The 22171-nt window shown below is 43.4% G+C and overlaps 1 protein-coding gene across 1 annotated transcript in view; it reads right to left on the bottom strand.

Annotated features, from left to right (window-relative positions):
- NHSL3 (NHS like 3) overlaps positions 1 to 22171 on the bottom strand; it is a 57285-nt gene that overhangs the window by 22110 nt on the left and 13004 nt on the right. Inside the window, exons 2-3 of the mRNA XM_073552006.1 lie at positions 7384 to 7527; positions 7105 to 7154 (exon numbers count right to left, since the gene is read on the bottom strand). Coding sequence (XP_073408107.1) covers positions 7105 to 7154; positions 7384 to 7527 — 194 coding nt within the window. The remainder of the gene's footprint in view (positions 1 to 7104; positions 7155 to 7383; positions 7528 to 22171) is intronic.

Here is a 22171-nt window from a genome sequence, read left to right as displayed (position 1 = left end):
TCAGTACGGTTACAGCGATACATTTAGGTCGTTTTTTTTACGTTTTGGCGGTTTTATGCAATGAAAACAATTTTATATAAAAAATAATTATTTTTGCATCGCTTTATTCTGAGAGCTATAACTTTTTTATTTTTTTGCGGATCACGCTGTACGGAGGCTCGTTTTTTGCGGGACAAGATGACGTTTTCAGCAGTACCATGGATATTTATATGCGTCTTTTTGATGGCGCGTTATTGCACTTTTTGTTCGGCGGTATGATAATAAATCATTTTTTGCTTCGTTTTTTATTTTTATTTTTTAAGGGGTTCGATAAAGGGGTTAACTAATGGGACAGTTTTATAGGGTGGGTCGTTACGGACGTGGCGATACCAAATATGTCTACTTTTATTATTTTGGTTTTTTTTATTTCCAAAAATGAATTTATTAGGGAATTATTTTTTTTTTAATTTATTTAGCGATTTTTTTTTTTTTTTTTAAATTATTTTTACACTTTTTTTTTTTTTTTTAACTTTATTACATTGTCCCAGGTGGGACATCACTGTCCTGTGACAGATCGCTGATCTGTCACATCACAGATCACTGTGACAGATCAGCAATCTGTCACAGGCACTACACAGGCTTCCTCCTGCGCTTTGCAGGCATGAGGAAGCCAGCTCCCTGCAGGCCCCCGAAGGTCCCCGTCGCCATCTTGGATTTGGGGACCTGCAGTGATGGAGCCCCCCGCAGCAGCGCTGCACATTGCGCTGCTGTGGGGGGCTCAGGGAAGCACGGAGGGAGCCCCCTCCCTGCCGATGCTTCCCTTTAACCCCTGGTACACCGCGATCGTTTGATCGCGGTGTGCAAGGGGTTAACATGCCGGGGGTGGTCCGTGACCACCCCTGACACATTGTGCCTGGTGTCAGCTGTGATAATCAGCTGACACCCGGCCGCGATCAGCGGCGCTCACCACGTGGGCGCCGCTGATCGCTGTGACGTACTATCCCGTCCCTGGGAATTAAATCCCAGGGCACATGGACGGGATAGTACGTCACATGGCAGTAAGGGGTTAACAACAGATCTCTTGGCTTCTCTTCCTTTCTCTCAGGGTAAGTGCCCACATTGCAGAAATGCGAAAATGTCTGCAGCATTTCCGCAACTCCCTGCCACAGGTAAAACGCATGCGGAATTCGCATATGTTTTCCCCCAAAACACAAGTATGACCAACTTTTTACTATTGATGCTGCCTATGCTACATCAATAGTAAAAGATAGAATTTAAAAAAAAAAAAAAAAAAAAAAAATCGGGATATACTCACCTTCTGGCGGCTCCCGGAGTCGTCCCGCCTCTCGGCGACGCTCCCGGCAACTTCTGTTCCCAAGGATGCCTTGCGACAATGACCTCTGATGACATAGCATCACGCGAGACAGTTACGTCATCAGAGGTCATTCGCGCAATGCATCCCTGGGAACGTAAGTTGCTGGCAGCGTGGCTGAGAGGCGGGAGCGCTGCGGGGGCCGCCAGAAGGTGAGTATGTCCCGATTTTTTATTTTAATCCTATTTTTTACAGGGATATGGTACACAGGGCATGGAGGAGAGTCTCCTCTCCTCCAGACCCTGGGTACCATCCGCACATGAAGCACTCACTTTACGTATGGTGGGCATAGCCACATGCATAAAGTGAGCGTTTCAATGCAATCCTATGGCGGCAGAATCGTCGCGATTCCGCAGAAATAATGGACATGCTGTGGAGTTTACCACTATGGGCACAGCAACTCCGGAATCCCATTTTATTAGAGTTTATTATGCATTTCCACTGCGGCGGAAACGCATAAGAAACACAACGTGGCCACACAGCCTTAAGGTACTGTCACACTTAGCGATGTACCAGCGATCCCGACCAGCGATATGACGCGGTCAGGATCGCTGGTACATCGCTAAGTGGTCGCTAGTGAGCTGCCACACAGGCAGATCTCACTAGCAACATCGCTGGGGACGGGGATCGCTACTTACCTGTCACACCAGGCGATCCTGCGTCCTCCCGCCCGGCTCCACGCGTCGCTCGTCCTCACAGCAGGAAGCGCCACAGGAAGCTGACGACGAGAAACAGTCCAGCCTGTTCTCGCGCGATCAGCGATAACCAGCGGGGGAGCCGGTCGTAGGTAAGTATCAGACACAGAGATATCGCTAGCAATATCGCTATAACGTCACTAGTTATAGCGATATTGCTAGCGATATCTCTTAGTGTGACATGCCCTTTAGTGTTAGAGATACCAGCAGGGAAAGAAAAGAGGTTGTACACCCAGTAGATCAAAGTGGAAAGAGAGGGGGGGAAGAATCCAAGTTTTATGAAGGGTAGACCACACTGGCTGTACCAATGAAGGAAAATACGCACATAATGCAGTATGAAGATGGGGTCTGCATTGGCTTTATAGAGAGAACAACTACAGCCGACTCTGGAGAGTGCTGGGGAAACCACCAACTAATAGATCCCTCCCCAGCTGTAAAAGGAGAAATTACTCCAGGATTGAAAATGTACTGCTACATGAGAGCTAGTGTATGCAGAAGTATCATGGACACACAGACCTCACATGCTGGATGTATTATTGGGAGCAGCAAGCAGACCTGACACTAGGAGAATGTTGTAAACTGCAATTTAGAGAGTATAATATGAATGAAGAAATGGGTGTTGCAGCTTGAAACTTAATGTAACTTATTTTTAACTAAAGCAGTAACATTTAATAATCATTATTATGTCAAAGGTGTTCATAGCCTTAGATACAAAATGAGTGTATGGCTTTTCTGAGTCACTCCCCTTACTGCTCCAAAACAATATCCTTGTGCATCTGTCAAACAAACGACACCAATTGTAGTCTCATTGACATCAGGGCATATACAATAGTTGACTCAAGGACCAGGAAGAGAAAAGGGTAAGAAAGCAGAAGTATTTACAGAAGATGGCTTGTAATGCTGGGTAAACTGAGAAGATGTGTACTTAAACTAGGGAATGCAAATACACTATTCACAATTCAAATTGTAACACCAAGAAGGAAAAGTTGTGGAATTATGGAAATAACAGGATCAATAGACATGCTAATCATATGCAAACAATAAAAAAAATGGAAACTAAATTTTCAAAACATCTAAATGTATTCAGTATGAGGACAATGCACTAAAATACCTGCACTTACACGCCCTGATATCAATGAGGTTATTTAATGGTTGTTGGTGCTTTGAGCAGCCCTTATGGCCTAAACATTTAACTATGGCCTTTAACGTCTCCAAACTTGTCTGACACCTAGCACAAATGGGACGTCACTTTGCAAATGCAAAGAGAGCTGCCAGCAGCAGACCTTGATGATTTGCGTTCCCAACTGCTTTCAGCAGAACACTCCTTAGACAACCATTAATTACATCATTGAACATGCCAATGTGTAAATACATGCATTTCTGCGCATGGCACTCATACTCTATATTGAATAAATTGAGTTTTTTTGTAAAGATAAAAAGGTTTCCCATTTCATAATTTGGATATCTTTTACATGTCTATTCATCATGTGGTTTCCATAATGCCATGAATATCCTTCCTGGTGTTGCAATTTCAATGTTGACAAGTGTATGTAGCCAAAAAAGTTGGCAATTTACAAGGCGTTTACTTGGGTGAAGGAAAGCTTTTGTCTAAGAACTATGCATTAAGTGTCTCTAAGAGAAAATTCAAGCCTGACGGCTTGCTGTGGAATTGACCTATGGATTTGTGCAAGAAAAATATGCAGCAGATTACAATTGTTGCCGTGTCAATGAGATTAAAAAAAAAACTCGTCCACATGCTTGACATGCAGTTCTTATTTTTAAATCTGCAGCATGTTGATTTCTGTTGTTGATTTTCCCCAGAGAGTTCAACCTTTTCCCTGTAAAAAGAAAAAATCTGCAGCAAAATTTGCAGCAGATTTTTCCTCTGCGTATACCCTAAAATGGCAATTGGATTTTAATTTGATTATCAGCAAAAGGAGACATCTTAAGTTAGGCTATGCAGTATATAAGATCTAAGCATTTCCATTAAAGAGAACCTGTCAGCAGGATTGTCCTCAGTTCCTCAGTAAACTACACACAATGTCAGGTCGGTGCCGTTAAACTGATTACAATGATGCCTGGGTGATAAAATCAGTCTTGTGGTTCTTGTTTAATCTTTAGTTTCAGTTTTGAGTTAATGATATGCTTGTGCTCCTGGGCGGCCTGTACGGGGGGGGGGGGTCCTTCATGTCGTGCTCTACTTAGCTATTCATACTGATGGCCTATGACAAGTCACTGATCTCTTATTGATCTGCCCCCTATTTTACATACTGATTATATGTATTGGGGGGAAAAAAAGTTACCTTCAGCAGGCAGGCACTGACGCTGCAGCATGATTGCATATATAATGTGTATTTAATTATTTTATTTGCTGGTATAACTAAATTCAGAAAAAAAAAAGGCTCAAAATGGGGCTGGCCTCGTCTGCACAGTAGCATCTATCTGCAAGAGACACAAAGGAGTGTCCGTAAGTGTACAGATATATACGTGTATGTGTATATATTTTATGTCGGATGTTATGTACCCTTTCCTTTTAACGTTATTCGTATTTATTGTACATGCCATGTAAATGTCTATTTATTGTATCTGTTATATGTATTTAACATTGGACACTGTTATATAGATAGGGAAAGTGTAGTACCCTAGTTTGCCCACTAGATGGGGTTAGAGATGCTCAGCTTGCAAATAGTTAGAGTAGGAGGGGCTAACAGCTGTTAAGCCAGGGAGCATCTGGCATTTGAATCAGTTGGGCGGGAGCGCCCTGACAGGGCTGTTGGCTTTGTAACGTTAAAGTCAAGAGCCCAGTCATACAGAATTCGGGCCAGTATCTCATCGTGGAGTAACACCAGGAGAAGTGCTGACAGTGCAGAATTAGTGGGTCTGCAGTTGCCAGAAGAAGACTAAGCAGTACGGGCAGGTCACTCAGAATGTGGAAGTTTATTTCATCTGTGGATATTCTTGAGACCAGGGCTAAATGGTTAAGAGGGTCTCCTACTGGAGTAAGACTGAGCAGAGTTGATGCTGAAAGACCGGAGAGCACGGTCCGTCCCAGAAGCGAGCTTAGTGGGAGAAAGGGAAAGACAGGGACAGAGGAGAAAATGTCTATTGCCAACCCTGATGCTGATGCTGGAGTGAATATGTATGCGCTGTGTAAAGGAAACAATAAAGTTGATCAAGTATTGAAAAGGACTGTGACTCTGTTTGTTCCACATCATCTGAGGAGAAAGTGCAGCGCACAACAGAATGCCCTGAAGGGAAGCTGGAGAAAGCGACAGGTAAGCTGACAGAAAACTGCGCCAGATTGGTGGAGACCATTTTTTTTTCTCTAGCAAGATGGCGCCGTCTGCGCAGTAACATCTATCGGACTGCCGATAGATGCTACTGCGCTGGTGCCATTTTGAGATAGACTTTTTTTCTTAATTTATTTATACCAGCAAATAAAATAATTAAATGCACATTTTACATGCGATCATGCTGCAGCGCCAGTGCCTGCCTGCTGAAATTTTTTTTTTTTTTTTCAATATATCGTATATGCTCGAGTATAAGCTTATATTCGAGTGAGGGTCCCAAAAGACGGAAGGGGAGCGGCAGTGGTGGTGCAGCGGGTCACAGGAGGCAGGAGCCGTCTGCTGCAACTAACACCTGTGCCCGCTGCTAAAGAGAAATGAAAATTCATTTCTCTCCACTCAAATGGGCGTGGAAAGCAGTGAATATTAATTTCTATTTAATTGTGGGCACAGTAGTCGCAGCCACCAGCAACCTGCAGCTGCCGAGCGATCACGTGTGCCCGTGGCTAAAGGCCCTTTTACATTTAGCGATGCACCAGCGATCCGACCAGCGATCCGACCCGGTCAGGATCGCTGGTGCATCGCTAAATGATCGCTAGTGAGCTTTCATACAGAAAGATCTCACAGCGATGCAGCAGCGACGCAGCGGACGATACTCACCTTTCACACACAGCGATCCTGACGTCCTCCCGCCCACCTCCACGCGTCGCACGTCTCACACAGCAGGAAGTCTCAGCAGGAAGCGCCCGACGAGAAATGGAGCTGGACATTCTCGCGCGATCAGCGATGGACAGCGGGGGAGCCGGTCGCTGGTAAGTATCACACATAGCGATATCGCTAGCAATATCGCTATAACGTCACAAAACCAGTGACGTTTTAGCAATATTGCTAGCGATATCGCTTAGTGTAAAACCCCCTTAAGGTTACTATGCCCGCTTTTAAAGAACAATGAATATTCACTGCCCTCCAAGTCCATATTCCCGGCATGGAGAGCAGTGAGTATTCCGGCAACTGTCCTCTGCTTGTAGGCAGTGCATGACATCACCATGTACTGCTTACAAGCATAAATCAGCTACTGGCATCGGAACAAGATGCTGCAAGGGAGCGCAGGAAAGGTAAGTAGGATGGTGGATGAGGAGGCCATGCTTATAGTCGAGTCAATAAGGTTTCCCTTTTTTTTTTTGTTTGTAAAATTGCCTCGTTGCCTCGGCTTATATTCAAGTCGGCTTATACTCAACAAAGGTATCATTGTAATCAGTATAATTGCGCCAACCTGACAGGTTGTAGGTAAAGGGCCTGTCACACTAAGCGATATCGCTAGCAATATGGCTATAACGTCACCGATTTTTGTGACGTTATAGCGATATCGATATGTCTGATACTTACCTCCGACCGGCTCCCCGCTGGTTATCGCTGATAGCGCGAGAACGTCCTGGCCCGTTTCTCGTCGTCAGCGCTTCCTGCTGGGCTTCCTGCTTTGGAGACGAGCGACGCGTGGACGCGGGCGGGAGGACGTCAGGATCGCCTCGTCTGACAGGTAAGTAACGACCCCCGACCCCTGCTATGTCGCTGGTGAGATCTGCCTGTGTGGCAGCTCAGTAGCGACCACTTAGCGATGCACCAGCGATCCTGACCGTGTCATATCGCTGGTCAGGATCGCTGGTGTATCGCTAAGTGTGACAGTACCTTTACTGTGCACAATCCTGCTGACAGGTTCTATTTAAATCTAGAGGTTTAATTTCTACAGTAATAATGATTGTCTAATCTTTACCTCGGGTGGAGTATTTTCATCTTGGAAGGAATGTTTGCTCTGATGCTTTTCTGAAAGACGACATAAGATGATTGAGATCTGGGCTGTGTATATAAACATGTGACATTGCGGTATCACTTTCATCCATATTCATAATAAACATGCAATCCATGTCATGCATCCGGCTAAGAAATCATTCATTATATTGCAAACCTTTTTTGACATTCTAAATGTTACATCTAAAAATTGGGCACTTATAAAATCTGCATGTCCAGAGGAGTCTGAAAATTACGTTTTTACCTCTTCTTTGTAGGGATTTAAGCCCCTCTTGAGCCTGGCTGTGAATCTCTTCCACAACAGAGGTGCGCCCGATGGGGAAGAACACATTGTCAGGGGAGTCATCTTCTTGAGATGGAGTTACTTGGGCATCAAGATTTGAGTTATCTGAAGAAATCAACATAAGAAGAAAGGGCTGTCATTATCTTGTGTTCCTCCAAACATTCTTTCTAATCTCCCCTGCTAATATCACATTGGCATGCACATGCTTATAACTATCATTATGTAGCAACATCAGATAAAGTATATACAGACTTATTTGTTACTGCAGCTTCAGCATGTTCTCTCTTGAAAATCTAGACAGCCATATTAAATGTGATCACATGTTTTCTGGCAGTTGACTCTTTTATCCTGTGATGAGTCATTCTTAGCCTGAAGGACACATACAAGCTTTCAATGTCACGAGTAGTGTCAGCACAGAGTGATTCAGGCTGCGAAGGAACTCCGTTCACTCCAGAACCACAAGAAACAACTATTGTACTGTTCACACTTGGGTAAGAGCCCAGTAAGACTTTAGTAACATCCAACACTTTCTCTTCAGCATAGATCAGTCCAGTACCTGAACACTAAATTACTGATAAACTATTCTCCCATTCTCGGGATAGGTTGGGGTCTCAAGAGTCAGACAACCAATGATTCTAAGGGTCCCGTCACATTTAGCGATGCACCAGCGATCCCGACCACGATACGACCCGGTCAGGATCGCTGGTGCATCGCTAAATGGTCGAAAGTGAGCTGCCACACAGGCAGATCTCACCAGCGACGTAGCAGCGGTCGTTACTTACCTGTCAGACGCGGCGATGATGACGTTCTCAGCCCACGTGTCGCTCGTCGGTGCCAGCAGGAAGCCGCCGATGAGAAACGGCCCAGGACGTTCTCGCGCGATCAGCGATAGCCAGCGTGGGAGCCGGTCGGCGGTAAGTATCACACATAGCAATAACGCTAGCAATATCGCTGCTACGTCACAAAATCGGTGACGCTTTAGCGATATTGCTAGCGATATTGCTTAGTGTGACGGGGCCTTAACACTATGTATCACTTGCTCAGATGTCAATTTCACATTATTATGTACATGAATGTAACATATTCACTTTTAAACACCATTCTTAGTTTACAATCTTTTTCCATATGTTACATAACCCCAATTCCAAAAAAGTTGGGGCATTGTGTAAAACGTAAAGAAAACAGGAATGCAATGAGATGAAAATCTCTTACAGACTTTTATTCATGACTCACAATTCAGAACATTGCTGGAAGGCTGGAAAAGTAAATAGTATTAATGAAAAACAGCTGGTCGTTCAAGTCACAACTGAGCCACACGTTTTTGTATAGAAAGAGAATGTTAGAGAGGTAGAGTCTCTCAGAAGCAAAGATAGTCAGAGGTTTACCAATCTGTGAATAACTGCATATAAAAATTGTAGAACAATTTTAGGAACACGTTCCTTTACTTAAAATTGCAAAGGCTTTGAATATCTCACCATCTACACGACACTATCATCAAAATATTCAGAGAATCTAGTAGAGAAATCGATGTGTACAAGGGTCAAGGCCGGTGGTCAATATTGTATGCTTGTGATCTATGGGCCCTCAGGTGGCACAGCATTAAAAATAGGCATGATTCAGTCGTGCAGATCACTGCATGGTCTCAGGAATGATTCCAGAAAGCACTGACTGTTAAAGTTCACTATGCAATCCACAAGTGAAATTTAAAGCTCTATCATTAAAAGAAGTCATATATGAACACAATTACACAATGATGCTGTCTTGGCTGGGCTCATTTAAAATGGACTGATGGAAAACTGTTCTATAATCACATCAATCAAAATTTTAAATTCTTTATGTAAACCATAGGCAACTTGTCCTGAGGATTCAAGAGGAGTGGGACCATCCAGCCTATCAGGGAATACTTCAAAAGTCTGCACCTCTAATGATACGGGATCCTGCACCTCTGATCGTAATAGGACACATTAGTGCCTATGGCACAGGCAGCTTCCACATTGGGAAAAGCACTGTGATTGCTAGGTATTATATAGAAGTTTTAAACCAATTTTTGGTCCCATACATTGCCTATTTCAGGAACGGGCTTGCATGTTTCAATGCTAAACCCATCACAACAGCATAGCTTTGCAGAAGAAGAGTTTGGGTGATAAGCATGCCTGACTGCAGCCCCGACCTTTCACCAGCAGAAAACTTTTGACACATTTTGAAGCAAAAATCAAAGTGTACTAGAACTGTTTAGAAGCTAGAATCCTGCATCATACAAGAATGGGACCACAAACCATTCCAAAAACTCCAGCAATTGATCCCCCTCACTTCCCAGACATATATAGAGTGTAAAAAGAACAGAGGATGCTGCACAATGGCAGGCATGGCCCTGTCCCAACTTTTTTGAGATGTGTTGCTGCCATCAATTTCTAAATGAGTTCATTTTTTCAAATGAAATGGAAACATGTCTAAATTTCACCATCTAATGTGTTCTATGTTCTGAATTTTGAGTTGTGAATAAAATATGGTTATAATTGATTTACAAATTATTGCATTCTTTGCTTTCTTTACATGTCACACACAGTCCAACTTTTTTGGAATCGGAATGGTAATTACCTGTTTTTCTTGTACAGATCTAGAATTACAGAATGTATTCTAGTGTGAGCTGTACTCGCACATATGCAGGCTTCAGAGCTACAATCTCTCAGCGTCCATTCTTAAAGAGGTTCTCCGGGACATAAAGAAAATAAATAAATGAATGAAAAAATACATTATAAAGAAAATGGATAAATACTTTAAAAATTATTTATTTAGGCTCATCTTTTCTAAGGGGCATATAAGATTTTTCAAAATGGCTGAAGTCACATTTCTGAGCAAAAAGCCTGAACATCAGCACTTACAATCTGTTAGAAAATTACATCTCTCATACCCTGAATCTCGTCTTGTCCCGTCCACCCTCCTCACAACGTCCAATCTAGCAATCTGTGCTTACGCTGAGATGTTAGCTTTGGTATACACGGATTCCCTCCTTTCTCTCTCAAGTTACAATATTAATGGGTCCTGCGATGACCATTGCAAGTTGAACCTATTGTAAGTTGAGATTACTACTCATTTTCTATGGAAAACTATTAAATCTGAAACAACCAAAATTACAATCCTAAATAGGGAAAAAAACTGGAAATAAAAACAAATAGGCAGATAACTAATACAGAAGAAGGTCATTAAATAAAAACAAGAATAGCAGCTATAAATTGTAAATCACTTTCTATATTCGAGCACATTAGAGTATAACTGGTCCCATATTAACAATTATGGATCACCTCCAAGCAGTAGTCAATCAAATGCAAGCCTTGACCCATATGGTCCAGGATCTTGCACAGCAGGTCAAGCATCACAAAACTACCTTGGCCCAAGTGTCACGCACAGTGTGGGAAGACTAAGTGCAACATGAGAGGAAGAGGGTTTGGAAGCCCAAACGCTGGGGAAAGAGGGAGTGGAGACCCTTAGGCAGATCTAATAGCACCCTGCCTCCCCTACCGTCCCTAAATTGGTTCCACACCAGTTGCCGAGCAGGAACCTAAGTCCTGTATATTCCTAGAGCTAGGCCCTGAATAGGAAAGGGGGCATGAAAACTGGTCAGTCCCCACTGTACACTAAGAGAATGGAGACAAGGGGGAAGCAACTTAGCTTCAGCAGACTCAGAGAGCTAACACCAAACGTACTCCAACAGCACCAGAGAGGAAGTAAGCAGACTGCACTAGCTCCAAGCCTTCACAAGGGGAAAATGTAAATATCACCGGGACTCCGTGAAGCAGACTGAGTCTATAAACACGCAGGCCCAGGCGTCTCAATTAGAGCCGGAAGGAGGTTGCCACTGGGTCCAAAAGTCAGAATGATTAAGAATGCGTCTGCAATGTCAAATGCAGAGACCTTCTGCAGCCAGATACAGAGCGACTGTCTCTAGCATCTGACACAGCAGTAACATCAAGGTACTACAGCACCTCACTTCACCTTTCCTGACCCCAAGGTGAATCTGACCGTTTTTCAGGTGAGCACGACAAAATTTCACCTTTAGGGACAGTTTTTGCTTGCACTTCAGGCTCTGTCTATATTCATGTGGTACCGAGAGCCAGAGTTTTTGTGATACATTATTTCTCTGTTGAAGGATAACCCCAGGCTTTGGCATCCGCCTTGCCCCCTGATGCTCCAGAAATCTCCACAGTTTACTTTTTTTGGGGGTGGGGGACCTTTGGGCTTCTTTATAACTACCCTGACTTTGTAGGGCTAGAAGTAAAATAGCATCTTTACTCCAAAGACAGACTCTCAATGGATTGACAAGGCCCATCGGAATTACTTCCATACTGGATTTTCAGACCAAATCAAAGACATGATGTTACAGTTTTCTCCTCTTGACTCCTTTGACTCAGCCATGTCCTTGGCAATTCGTCTTCATAGGTGTGTGTGTGAACACAGACCAGAAAGGAATGCACCACTAATTTTGTATCTCCAGTCCAACTAAGAGTCCCGAGCCTAATACACTTACTGAGGAGCCCATGAAGATTTGGGGTGACCGAGTCAAATCAACAACAAGGTGTCAAGCTACTAAAGTAGGATTCATGTATCTACTGTGGACAGTCTGGTGATTAGATATACTCCTGCTCAAGACTCCCGCTGCCAGACAAACACCATCAGCTTGGTGGATCCATGGATGCTCACTTTGGTTCTCAGATATTTACCTATGCCTCTTCAACATTAGTGCTCCTTGCTAATTTATCTTATCTATAAATATCTTTGTGGTTGTTTAGCTAGAGAACATCTCTACCGGCCAGCACTCCCTCTCTGGAGTCAACCCAGGGGAGTCCTGTGTAAGTTCATATCTCCATGCAGGGGTTAAAGGGTGAAGGCCAAGGTTCCTATGGGACCTGATAGACGGAGCCTGTTCATGGGAACCCTACTAACCTGATAAATCCTTTTACTAAGGCATATAGATATCATAGAGATATCATATGCAGCAGATCCATGGGTCAGCAAGTGACCATATCAGGAAATATTAACTTTGAAATCTGTGGATGTAATTCACGCTGCTGAATAAGATGTAGGTCCAGGTGAATTTAAAATAAATGATGGTGCTTTATTCAAGGCGTTTCGAAGTCCAAGTGACTTCTTCCTCATGAGATTACCACATTTCAAGTTATAATGGCTCAGAAAAAAACAATGTATTTTGTAAATATTGTAAACGGAGGCCATTGTGATTTGAAGGACAACTACAGTATATCAGCATAGAGCAGCTTCAACTGTAATCACTCCTTGCAAAGACTGATGTCCTCTTCACATCATCACTTCTCCACTGGAAACCTCAAGCATGTGCAACACCCTTCCAACCTGGGTATGCGTATTGAAGCCAGATGTACTCTTTCTTGCTGTGCATTCCCAGGAACAAAGGACATTTTGCATGTGTAAGATTATAGGAGGGATAACTTGGTTGGTCATGAGTATGTCAATGAGGCCTAATGAATGTGATTTACAGCATGTAAGGTCAGACTGATGTGGGTGGTGAGACATCCCCTGTTGGACTCTTTGTATCAATTGGCATTAATAAGGGCACCATACTTTTTCCCCCCGAATAAGACAATAGAGGTTGTTTTTGTGCACATAGAAATATTGTCTGGATCAGGGATATGACTGGGTTGCAAAATTAACATTCTAAATGATAATGGAAATGTATTGGGAGGCTTTGTTTCCTTGTTTCCATGGCTCCTGTGCAGGTGTACTATAACTGCCCTTTCTGACCTTTCTCGGCGCCTGCGCACTGCAGTACTCTGCTCTGCCCTCAATAGGGCAAATATAGTACGCCTGTGCAGGAGCCGCGGCAGAAGTAAGGAGGAGGACGTCATCCCTAGAAGATGGGAGGCGCCGGACCGTATCCCCGGGTGAGTATAATATAACTAGTTTTTCTTATCTTTCAGGTTACATTGGGGGCTTATCTACAGCATTATAGAATGGTGTAGATACGCCCCTGATGGCGGTGGCCGCATCTCATAGGGCAAAAATGAGGTGACAGATTCCCTTTTAAAGGAGTCAATGGCAGCTACATAGCATACAGATGCACACATCTGGTCATAAATCAGTTGGGACCAATTCAAACAGACCTGCAAATGGGGTTTATTTACTTTATTGCTACTATGAAAATAACATACTATAAAAGAATATAATTACAATAATAGTTTCTGTGGTCAATACATTGCATTTTGATACTGTAGAAAAGTAAAACATGCACATACGGCATATATATAGCATACAGGTAATTTTCTTTTATTATAGCTAGGAGGTAAATATTTCCTTGTGAAAGCTGATACTATAAAAATAGCAAACACAGCACATAGCATTCATTCTGAACACAAACATAGTATAAAATGGGATTAGGACAAAGTACATTTCTTGCTCATGTCCAGATTTCTTTAACCTATTCACTGCTAAGTTATGATTAGCTTTACAAGCAAAACATTAACAAGAACTTGTCACCATGAAAATACATTCTAACCTACAAGCATCATGTTATAGAGTAGGGAGAGCAAAACAGATTGATACATAGGTTTGTAAAAGAAAGACTTACTAAGCCGAGATTTTCAGTCCCTTTTTTTGGGCTGAAAGTCCCCCTCTCGGCTTATACACGAGTCATATACTGGGGGGGGGGGGATCGGCAGGGGAGGGGGATCGGGGGTGTCAGAGATCATACTCACCCCCTCCTGGCTCTTCTCTGCAGCCCCCCTCCTCTGCCTGCTTCAGTGGTCACGTGATATCGCTCATTACACTCATGAATATGTGCATATTTATGACTTTAATGAGCGGTACCACGTGACAGCTGAAGCAGGAAGAGCACAGCGGCGCCGAGAACATGGAACAAGCAGGGGCTGCGCTGCAGAGATGAGCACCATAAGGGGGTGAGTATGAATGCGGGGATCCATATTCACCTGTCCCCGTTCCAGAGCCGGCAACACTGATGAGCAGCGGGCAGCAGGAGGTGAGTATACAGTTTTTTGGGGGGGGTTTTGGCATGGAGGCAGCGGCAGCAACACGATGGGACCACTCACTGTCCTCATTATCTGGGGCCACACACTGTGCAGCAAAACCAGGGCCACTCAATGTGCAGCAAAACTGGGGCCACTCATTGTGCAGGATTATCTGGGGCCACCCACTTTGCAGCATTATCTGGGGCCACACACTGTGCAGCATTATCTGGGGCCACAACACACTGTGCAGCATTATCTGGGGCCACTCACTCTCCTCATTATCTGGGGCCACTCACTGTGCAGCATTATCTGGGGCCACACACTGTGCAGCATTATCTGGGGCCACACACTGTGCAGCATTATCTGGGGCCACACACTGTGCAGCATTATCTGGGGCCACAACCCACTGTGCAGCATTATCTGGGGCCACAACCCACTGTGCAGCATTATCTGGGGCCACAACCCACTGTGCAGCATTATCTGGGGCCACAACCCACTGTGCAGCATTATCTGGGGCCACAACCCACTGTGCAGCATTATCTGGGGCCACAACCCACTGTGCAGCATTATCTGGGGCCACAACCCACTGTGCAGCATTATCTGGGGCCACAACCCACTGTGCAGCATTATCTGGGGCCACAACCCACTGTGCAGCATTATCTGGGGCCACAACCCACTGTGCAGCATTATCTGGGGCCACAACCCACTGTGCAGCATTATCTGGGGCCACAACCCACTGTGCAGCATTATCTGGGGCCACAACCCACTGTGCAGCATTATCTGGGGCCACTCACTGTGCAGCATTATCTGGGGCCACTCACTGTGCACCCTAGGCTTAGGCCTCTTTCACACTTCAGTTTTTTACAATCAGTCACAATCCGCCAGGTTTTGAAAAAAACGGATCCGCAATTTTCTTTTGAGGATCCGTTTTTTTCCCCATTGACTTCCATTTTTGGCGGATTGTGACGGATTGCCGTCCGTTGCATCCGTTTTTTTTGCGGATCCGCCAAAAGTTGCTGTCCGTCACCATCCTCAAAGATTTCAAAACGGAGCTTGCAACGTTTCTTTCTCTGGCGGATCCTCCAGACACTGATTTAACCCGAAATTCTTTCTGGGTGCCGGATCTCCCTCTCTCTCTTCCTTTAAAATTCTTCATTTGTCGGATCCGTCAAAAAAACGGACGGGTGGCATCCATTGTCATCAGTACTAAAACGGATCCGCCATCTGTCCTTTTGGCGGATTTTGACTGATGCAAAAAACTGAAGTGTGAAAGAGGCCTTAGGGTACCGTTACACATAGCGATGCACCAGCGATCCCGACAACGATATGGATCGCTGGTGCATCGCTAAGTGGTCGCTAGTGAGCTGCCACACAGGCAGATCTCACCAGCAACATCGCTGGGGTCGGGGGTCGCTACTTACCTGTCAGACGCGGCGATCCTGACGTCCTCCCGCCCGCGTCCACGCGTCGCTCGTCGTCACAGCAGGAAGCCCAGCAGGAAGTGCCAGACGAGAAATGGTCCAGGACCTTCTCGCGCGATCAGCGATAATCAGCGGGGGAGCCGGTCGGAGGTAAGTATCACATGCAGCGATATCGCTAGCAATATCGCTGCTACGTCACAAAATCAGTGACTTTACAGCGATATTGCTAGCGATATCGCAGTGTGTAACGGGGGCTTTATACGCGAGTCAATAAGTTTACCCAGTTTTTTGTGACAAAATTAAGGGGGTCGGCTTATACACGAGTATATACGGTACCTAGAAAGATTTTCATCATTTAGGGCATGTGTCCACTATCCAGAGTTGCTGCGGGTTTGATGCTGTGTATTTATGCAGAGTCAAACCCGCAGCGGCCAGCTGTTACAGCATAGTGGATGTGATTTCTAGAATTCCCATGCTCACTCTGCGTGCATAGTCGCCTGCGGATCACCCGCATACACTGACATGCAGCGCGTCTTTTAAGACCACAGCACGACATTTCTTTTGCAGAGACACGAGTCTCCGCAACAGAAATTACATCAATTGAAATGTATTAAATGCAATAAATTTGCACGGTTCAGTGAACACATGCGGAATTACCTGCATTCAACAGAAGGCAGCGCATTGCACACAGCGAACATACGGTGCGTCCAAAATGCTGCTAGTTCCGGATAGTGGGCATCTAGATCATGGGCATCTGCTCTTCTGCGATTTTTGGTCCAATGGGTAGTTCCATCAGTGACTTTTAGCTTTTTTTTGCATAAGTGTACATACAGAATAAATGTAATTCCCTGGTAGGACCGCTCACTAGACTGAAAATCTCAGATAAAGCTGAGGAATAAACAAGTAAAACACAGGTTATACTGAATATTTTCTCACAAAACTATACATTAATCTATCTAGCTCTCCTTGTTCTATAACATGGTGCTTGCAGGTTGGACTGCATTTTCATGTTGACAGGTTCACTTTAAGATGGTTATATACATTACATAATGGATGAATGTCGCCGCACCTGCAAATTTGAGTGGCACCGAGGGACAATATATACAACCATGTGTGTATTGATACCTTGACTGTAAAGAATAATTGGCTATGTTAGATTTCAACCAGTAGTTTATCTCAGCCAAGCCAAAAACATGAGGTTAGAAGGAATAGCTTTTGAAGGACAGTTAAAAGCAAGATAAGTTATAGCCAAAAATACCTTTCCAAACCTCCATGAGATATTCCAACTAGAGTAAAGCTGGTCCTACACACAAGATAGCTGTTGGCCATACATTAATTTGGCAGACCGATCTCTCCCGATTTCCCCATACACACTAGCACTTGGCTTGACAAGCATTCAAGTGTTTTCAATGGCCAGAGTGGAGAAAAACACTGCCAGACATTTCTGGACGTGGCTCATCTCCAGTGAAAACACAAGGAACTGGGCATTGAAATTTCATCTGCCGATCATTCTCTTCCCTGACGTCATCTGGTGGTTGACTTTTATCTAATGTGTACGGGGATTTTAAGAGCACAGGGCTCAAGGGCAGAATCAGTCTGTGTTTGCTGAGGGATTTATTAAAAATTCCTTTAGAAAATAAACTCTTAAACTGGCCATACACATTGGACGGCTGTTAGTTGAACGATGCTTTGCCGACAGCCATCTCAGCCAACTCTCCCATTGTTCAGCCTGTGTAATCTATGAGAAAGTTGGCAGCTGATACGTTGGCTAGTGGCTAATCTCTGAGAGAACAATGCGATCGGCAGTCCGAGATTGGCAATCTGAAATTGGACATATGCGATCAACACCTTCCGTGACAATGAGTTGGTCGGCGCCCCCATACACGTTAGGCCAACAGTCGAAACTGTTGATATCGGGGGGTTGAGGCCAACATTCGTCTCGTGTATGGGGACCTTTACAGGTTAGCTCCCCTCATATTTGTTATTAGACGTTAGCTTGCACAGAACATTTAGCATGGTTACATCCTCCCCTAAATGTAGCCGACTGCAGAGTATGGTGAAGATATTTCTAGAACTATTATACCGTTCAATAAAAGACGGCAGTATATCATTTATACATGGCAGGGGAAAATGGGCATTCCTGGGAGGCTGCTATACCTTTGTAACAAACTAAGATCTGTTACAAAACCCTCCAAAATGTCATTTGTATGGAAAAAATATATAAAAAACTCTAAATGTATTTTAAAATGTCTAGGTGACATATCTAATAGGTTTCTTCACTTAATATTTGCAAGTGGTTCATGACCCACAAAAGGCTGGGGGGGGCAGCACATTTGAGTTATAGCAACCTGTCATAGAATGGATACTGTCTGCTTTCTTCTTTATATTTGGGGAAGGGGGGTCCATTCATTAATTTTAGTATAATATTTATAGCACCATCATTTTCATGTTGAGTTCTTGACATACACATAAAGACAACACATATACATTAGGACATAGTTTACACTAATGAAAACCCAGAAACTTCAGTGCCTTGCGAAAGTATTCGGCCCCCTGGAACTTTTCAACCTTTTCCCACATATCATGCTTCAAACAAAGATACCAAATGTAAATTTTTGGTGAAGAATCAACAACAAGTGGAACACAATTGTGAAGAATTAAATTTATTGTTTATTTTAAATTTTTGTGGAAATTCAAAAACTGAAAAGTGGGGCGTTATGTTTTTATGTTTGTAGCATGATATGTGGGAAGATGTTGAAAAGTTCCAGGGGCCTGAATACATTCGCAAAGCACTGTAAATCAAATATTACTACTAAGCAATAATATCGGGAACATCAAGCTAACAGAGAAAAATTATTTTTCTGGTGATTGTTCAACCGAACATAACGCACAGGTATACAATAGATATTCAGCCAGGACAGAAAACATGGCTAAGAGTTGGCATATTTGTATAATATTATTTTTAATGAAGTGGGTCACTACATCATAATGTAAAGTGGCTCAGTGTTACGGCGGCTCTAGAGTAAACACGTCACTGTTGGAGGCCCCACACAATTAGGACAATTAGTAACTATTTCAACAAAGGGGTTTGTCCCGGTTGGCACTGGGTCATCATACAGCAATGTGGATGCTTCAAATACAAGAAAAATGAGCATTGTAATTCCAGATACTCCTTAGTACAAAACATATTTTCATGGCACCATGCAATAAAAAAATGCATTAAACTTGTGTCACAAATTTAGGGCACCAAATAGGCCAACTAACAGATCCTACAATGCACCAGATTTATCATAGTGGCTAATGCGGTCTTATCTATGTTTATGCCAGTTATTATTTGGCTTACTGTGTCCCAGAAATCTGCTATAAACTTGTGGGGCATTTTTTGGCGCATGGTGTAACGTGTTAGACCACACCCCTTTAAATAGAACCACACCCCCTTTCTGTAAAGTCATGCATTTTTATAAGATAAGAAGCAGATCTTTGCACAACGCAGACTTACGCAGAAATGTTGCGACTTTTAGCTTTTTCACATCAATAGCAGCACCGCCAAAATGGGAGATTCTGGGAACAAGTCAGGGCGGGATGGGACATGACTATGACAGCTCAGCAAATTCATGGTAAGTGGCAGAGTTTCTTACACCAAAAATGTTAAAATGTTACTGCAGTCCACTTAATGACTGTGGCGCATCTTATGCCTGCACGACACTCACTAAGACTAGCATACAAAACAGCATTTTTAATAAATCGGGGCCATAATAAATATGGTGCACGTCATAAAGGATGGGTTTTTGGTACAAGATACAGCAAAATTCTGCCACATTTAGCTTGATAAATCCCCTGTTGTATCTGCTGCCCATTATCAGCAGCGGTACAATACAGTGAAATGTGATGAGGTGAAGAACTGTTCACATTTTCGGTAGCGTCACTAATATAAAAAAAATACTAAATTCTAGAGAATACATACATGCATTTAAATATACCTTGCACATTTTGTGACCAGTAATTCTTGTGATTATTTGCATGTTACCCCAGTTAGCTGTTATCATTTGATCTCCGCTGCTCATCACAATCATATAATGGGTGGCAAGGCTCTTGAAATTGTTCTTGGAGATCATTTGTACTCAGCAGCCATTCTATAAGGTGTACGGTCATTGTCAGACAGACCCCTACTGGCATACTCCAAGATGGGCAAACTACTGTAGACTTTATAAACCACATTCCACAAATCAGCTTCTTTTTTGAGTAGCCATGCAACAAGAACTTTTATAGACATCAATAGATAAAAAAAAGTTGGTCAAACAGAAAATTTCCAGGCGTATATTCTACAGGTTGTTCGGATTTGTTTAGCCCTGCCATACGCAGCTGTATATTGGAAATACTCTGGATGACCATGCATTGAAGAGAAAGCACAATAGACACTTGCCATGATTACAAATTGTGGGTCAATGGGCAACTAGATTTACATTTACTGAATGACAAGCAATAAACAACAGTTGTGTTTTCTTGCAAATTTCAATATTTTATCCACGCCATTAGTGTTTGTTTATTTATTTTACATATAATGTTAGGTATTCTTCAAGGCTTATTCCCAAAATCGTAGCTATTCCCTATTCATGGAATAAAGGATAACTTGCTGATTGCAGCAGGGCTGATTGCTGGGACCCCCAGTCATCCTGAGAAGGGGGCTCTGGAACCCTGAGAGCGGAGGTGCAGAGCTCAGTATTGAATGGAGCTGTTGTGTGAATGCTACACTTGTGCTCCATTCATTGCCTATGGGATTACTGAAAATAGCTGTGCATTGTACTAGGAATTTCCTGGTAGTTCCATAGACAATGAGGTTAAGTATAGGAAACCAAAAGAGAGAGAAACCCGACCGACAGGGAGGGAAAACAACCAGATGAAGGCAGACGCCGAAACACACATTCGGGTGTATCCCTTGGCTTCTCGCTTCTACACAGGTACACAGAGGGGAAAAAAAGTATTGTCAGCCACCAATTGTGCAAGGTCTCCCACTTAAAAAGATGAGAGAGGCCTGTAATTGACATCATAGGTAGACCACAACTATGAGAGTCAAAATGAGAAAACAAATCCAGAAAATCACCTTGTCTGATTTGGCAAGATTTATTTTGCAAATTACGGTGGAAAATAAGTATTTGGTCATTAACAAAATTTAATCTCAATATTTTGTTATATATCCTTTGTTGGCAATGACAGAGGCCAAAAACTTTTTTCCTCACTGTATATACTTACCCTCACAGTATACTAGATTTTCATTATCTTGCCACAATTAGATATGCTAGGAGCCTTTTTTCTTCTGGGCATCTATGCACTATAGCACTTTACTTATTTCTTGCAGGCACAAACATACGCTTATATACTACGTCATGGCTTCAACACCAGAATTTTTGCTATGCTGCTGAACTTCATGTTATCCTCAGACATTGGACATGATGATATTTCATCTGCATCTGATAATCTCGTATAAAGTGTAAGCGTACTCTGTGATATCTGGGATTGGCTATACTGTTTTTCATACATCCACTGAACATCCATATATTTGTTACAGGTGATACACTGGATTACCTCCTACTTTTTTCTGTTTGTTTCCACTCCCATTGTGCACCCATTTCTTGATTAAATAAAGCCTAATATACACTCACTGGCCACTTTATTAGGTACACCATGCTAGTAAGGGGTTGGACCCCCTTTTGCCTTCAGAACTGCCTCAATTCTTCGTGGCAGAGATTCAACAAGGTGCTGGAAGCATTCCTCAGAGATTTTGGACCATATTGACATGATGGCATCACACAGTTGGCGCAGATTTGTCGGCTGCACATCCCTGATGCGAATCTCCCGTTCCACCACATCCCAAAGATGCTCTATTGGATTGAGATCTGGTGACTGAGGAGGCCATTTGAGTACAGTAAACTCATTGTCATGTTCAAGAAACCAATCTGAGATGATTCGAGCTTTATGACATGGCGCATTATCCTGCTGAAAGTAGCCATCAGATGTTGGGTACATTGTGGTCATAAAGGGATGGACATGGTCAGCAACAATACTCAGGTAGGCTGTGGCGTTGCAACGATGCTCAATTGGTACCAAGGGGCCCAAAGAGTGCCCAGAAAAAATTCCCCACACCATGACACCACCACCACCAGCCTGAACCGTTGATACAAGGCAGGATGGATCCATGCTTACGCCAAATTCTGACCCTACCATCCGAATGTCGCAGCAGAAATCGAGACTCATCAGACCAGGCAACGTTTTTCCAATCTTCTACTGTCCAATTTCGATGAGCTTGTGCAAATTTTAGCCTCAGTTTCCTGTTCTTAG

The sequence above is a fragment of the Dendrobates tinctorius genome, unplaced genomic scaffold (assembly GCF_039654945.1).
Source record: "Dendrobates tinctorius isolate UK_male_01 unplaced genomic scaffold, ASM3965494v1 ptg000183l, whole genome shotgun sequence".
Classification (NCBI taxonomy): Eukaryota; Metazoa; Chordata; class Amphibia; order Anura; family Dendrobatidae; genus Dendrobates; species Dendrobates tinctorius.
The sequence above is the reverse complement of the archived record's forward strand: the minus strand, read 5'-3'. Positions and strand labels throughout refer to the sequence as shown.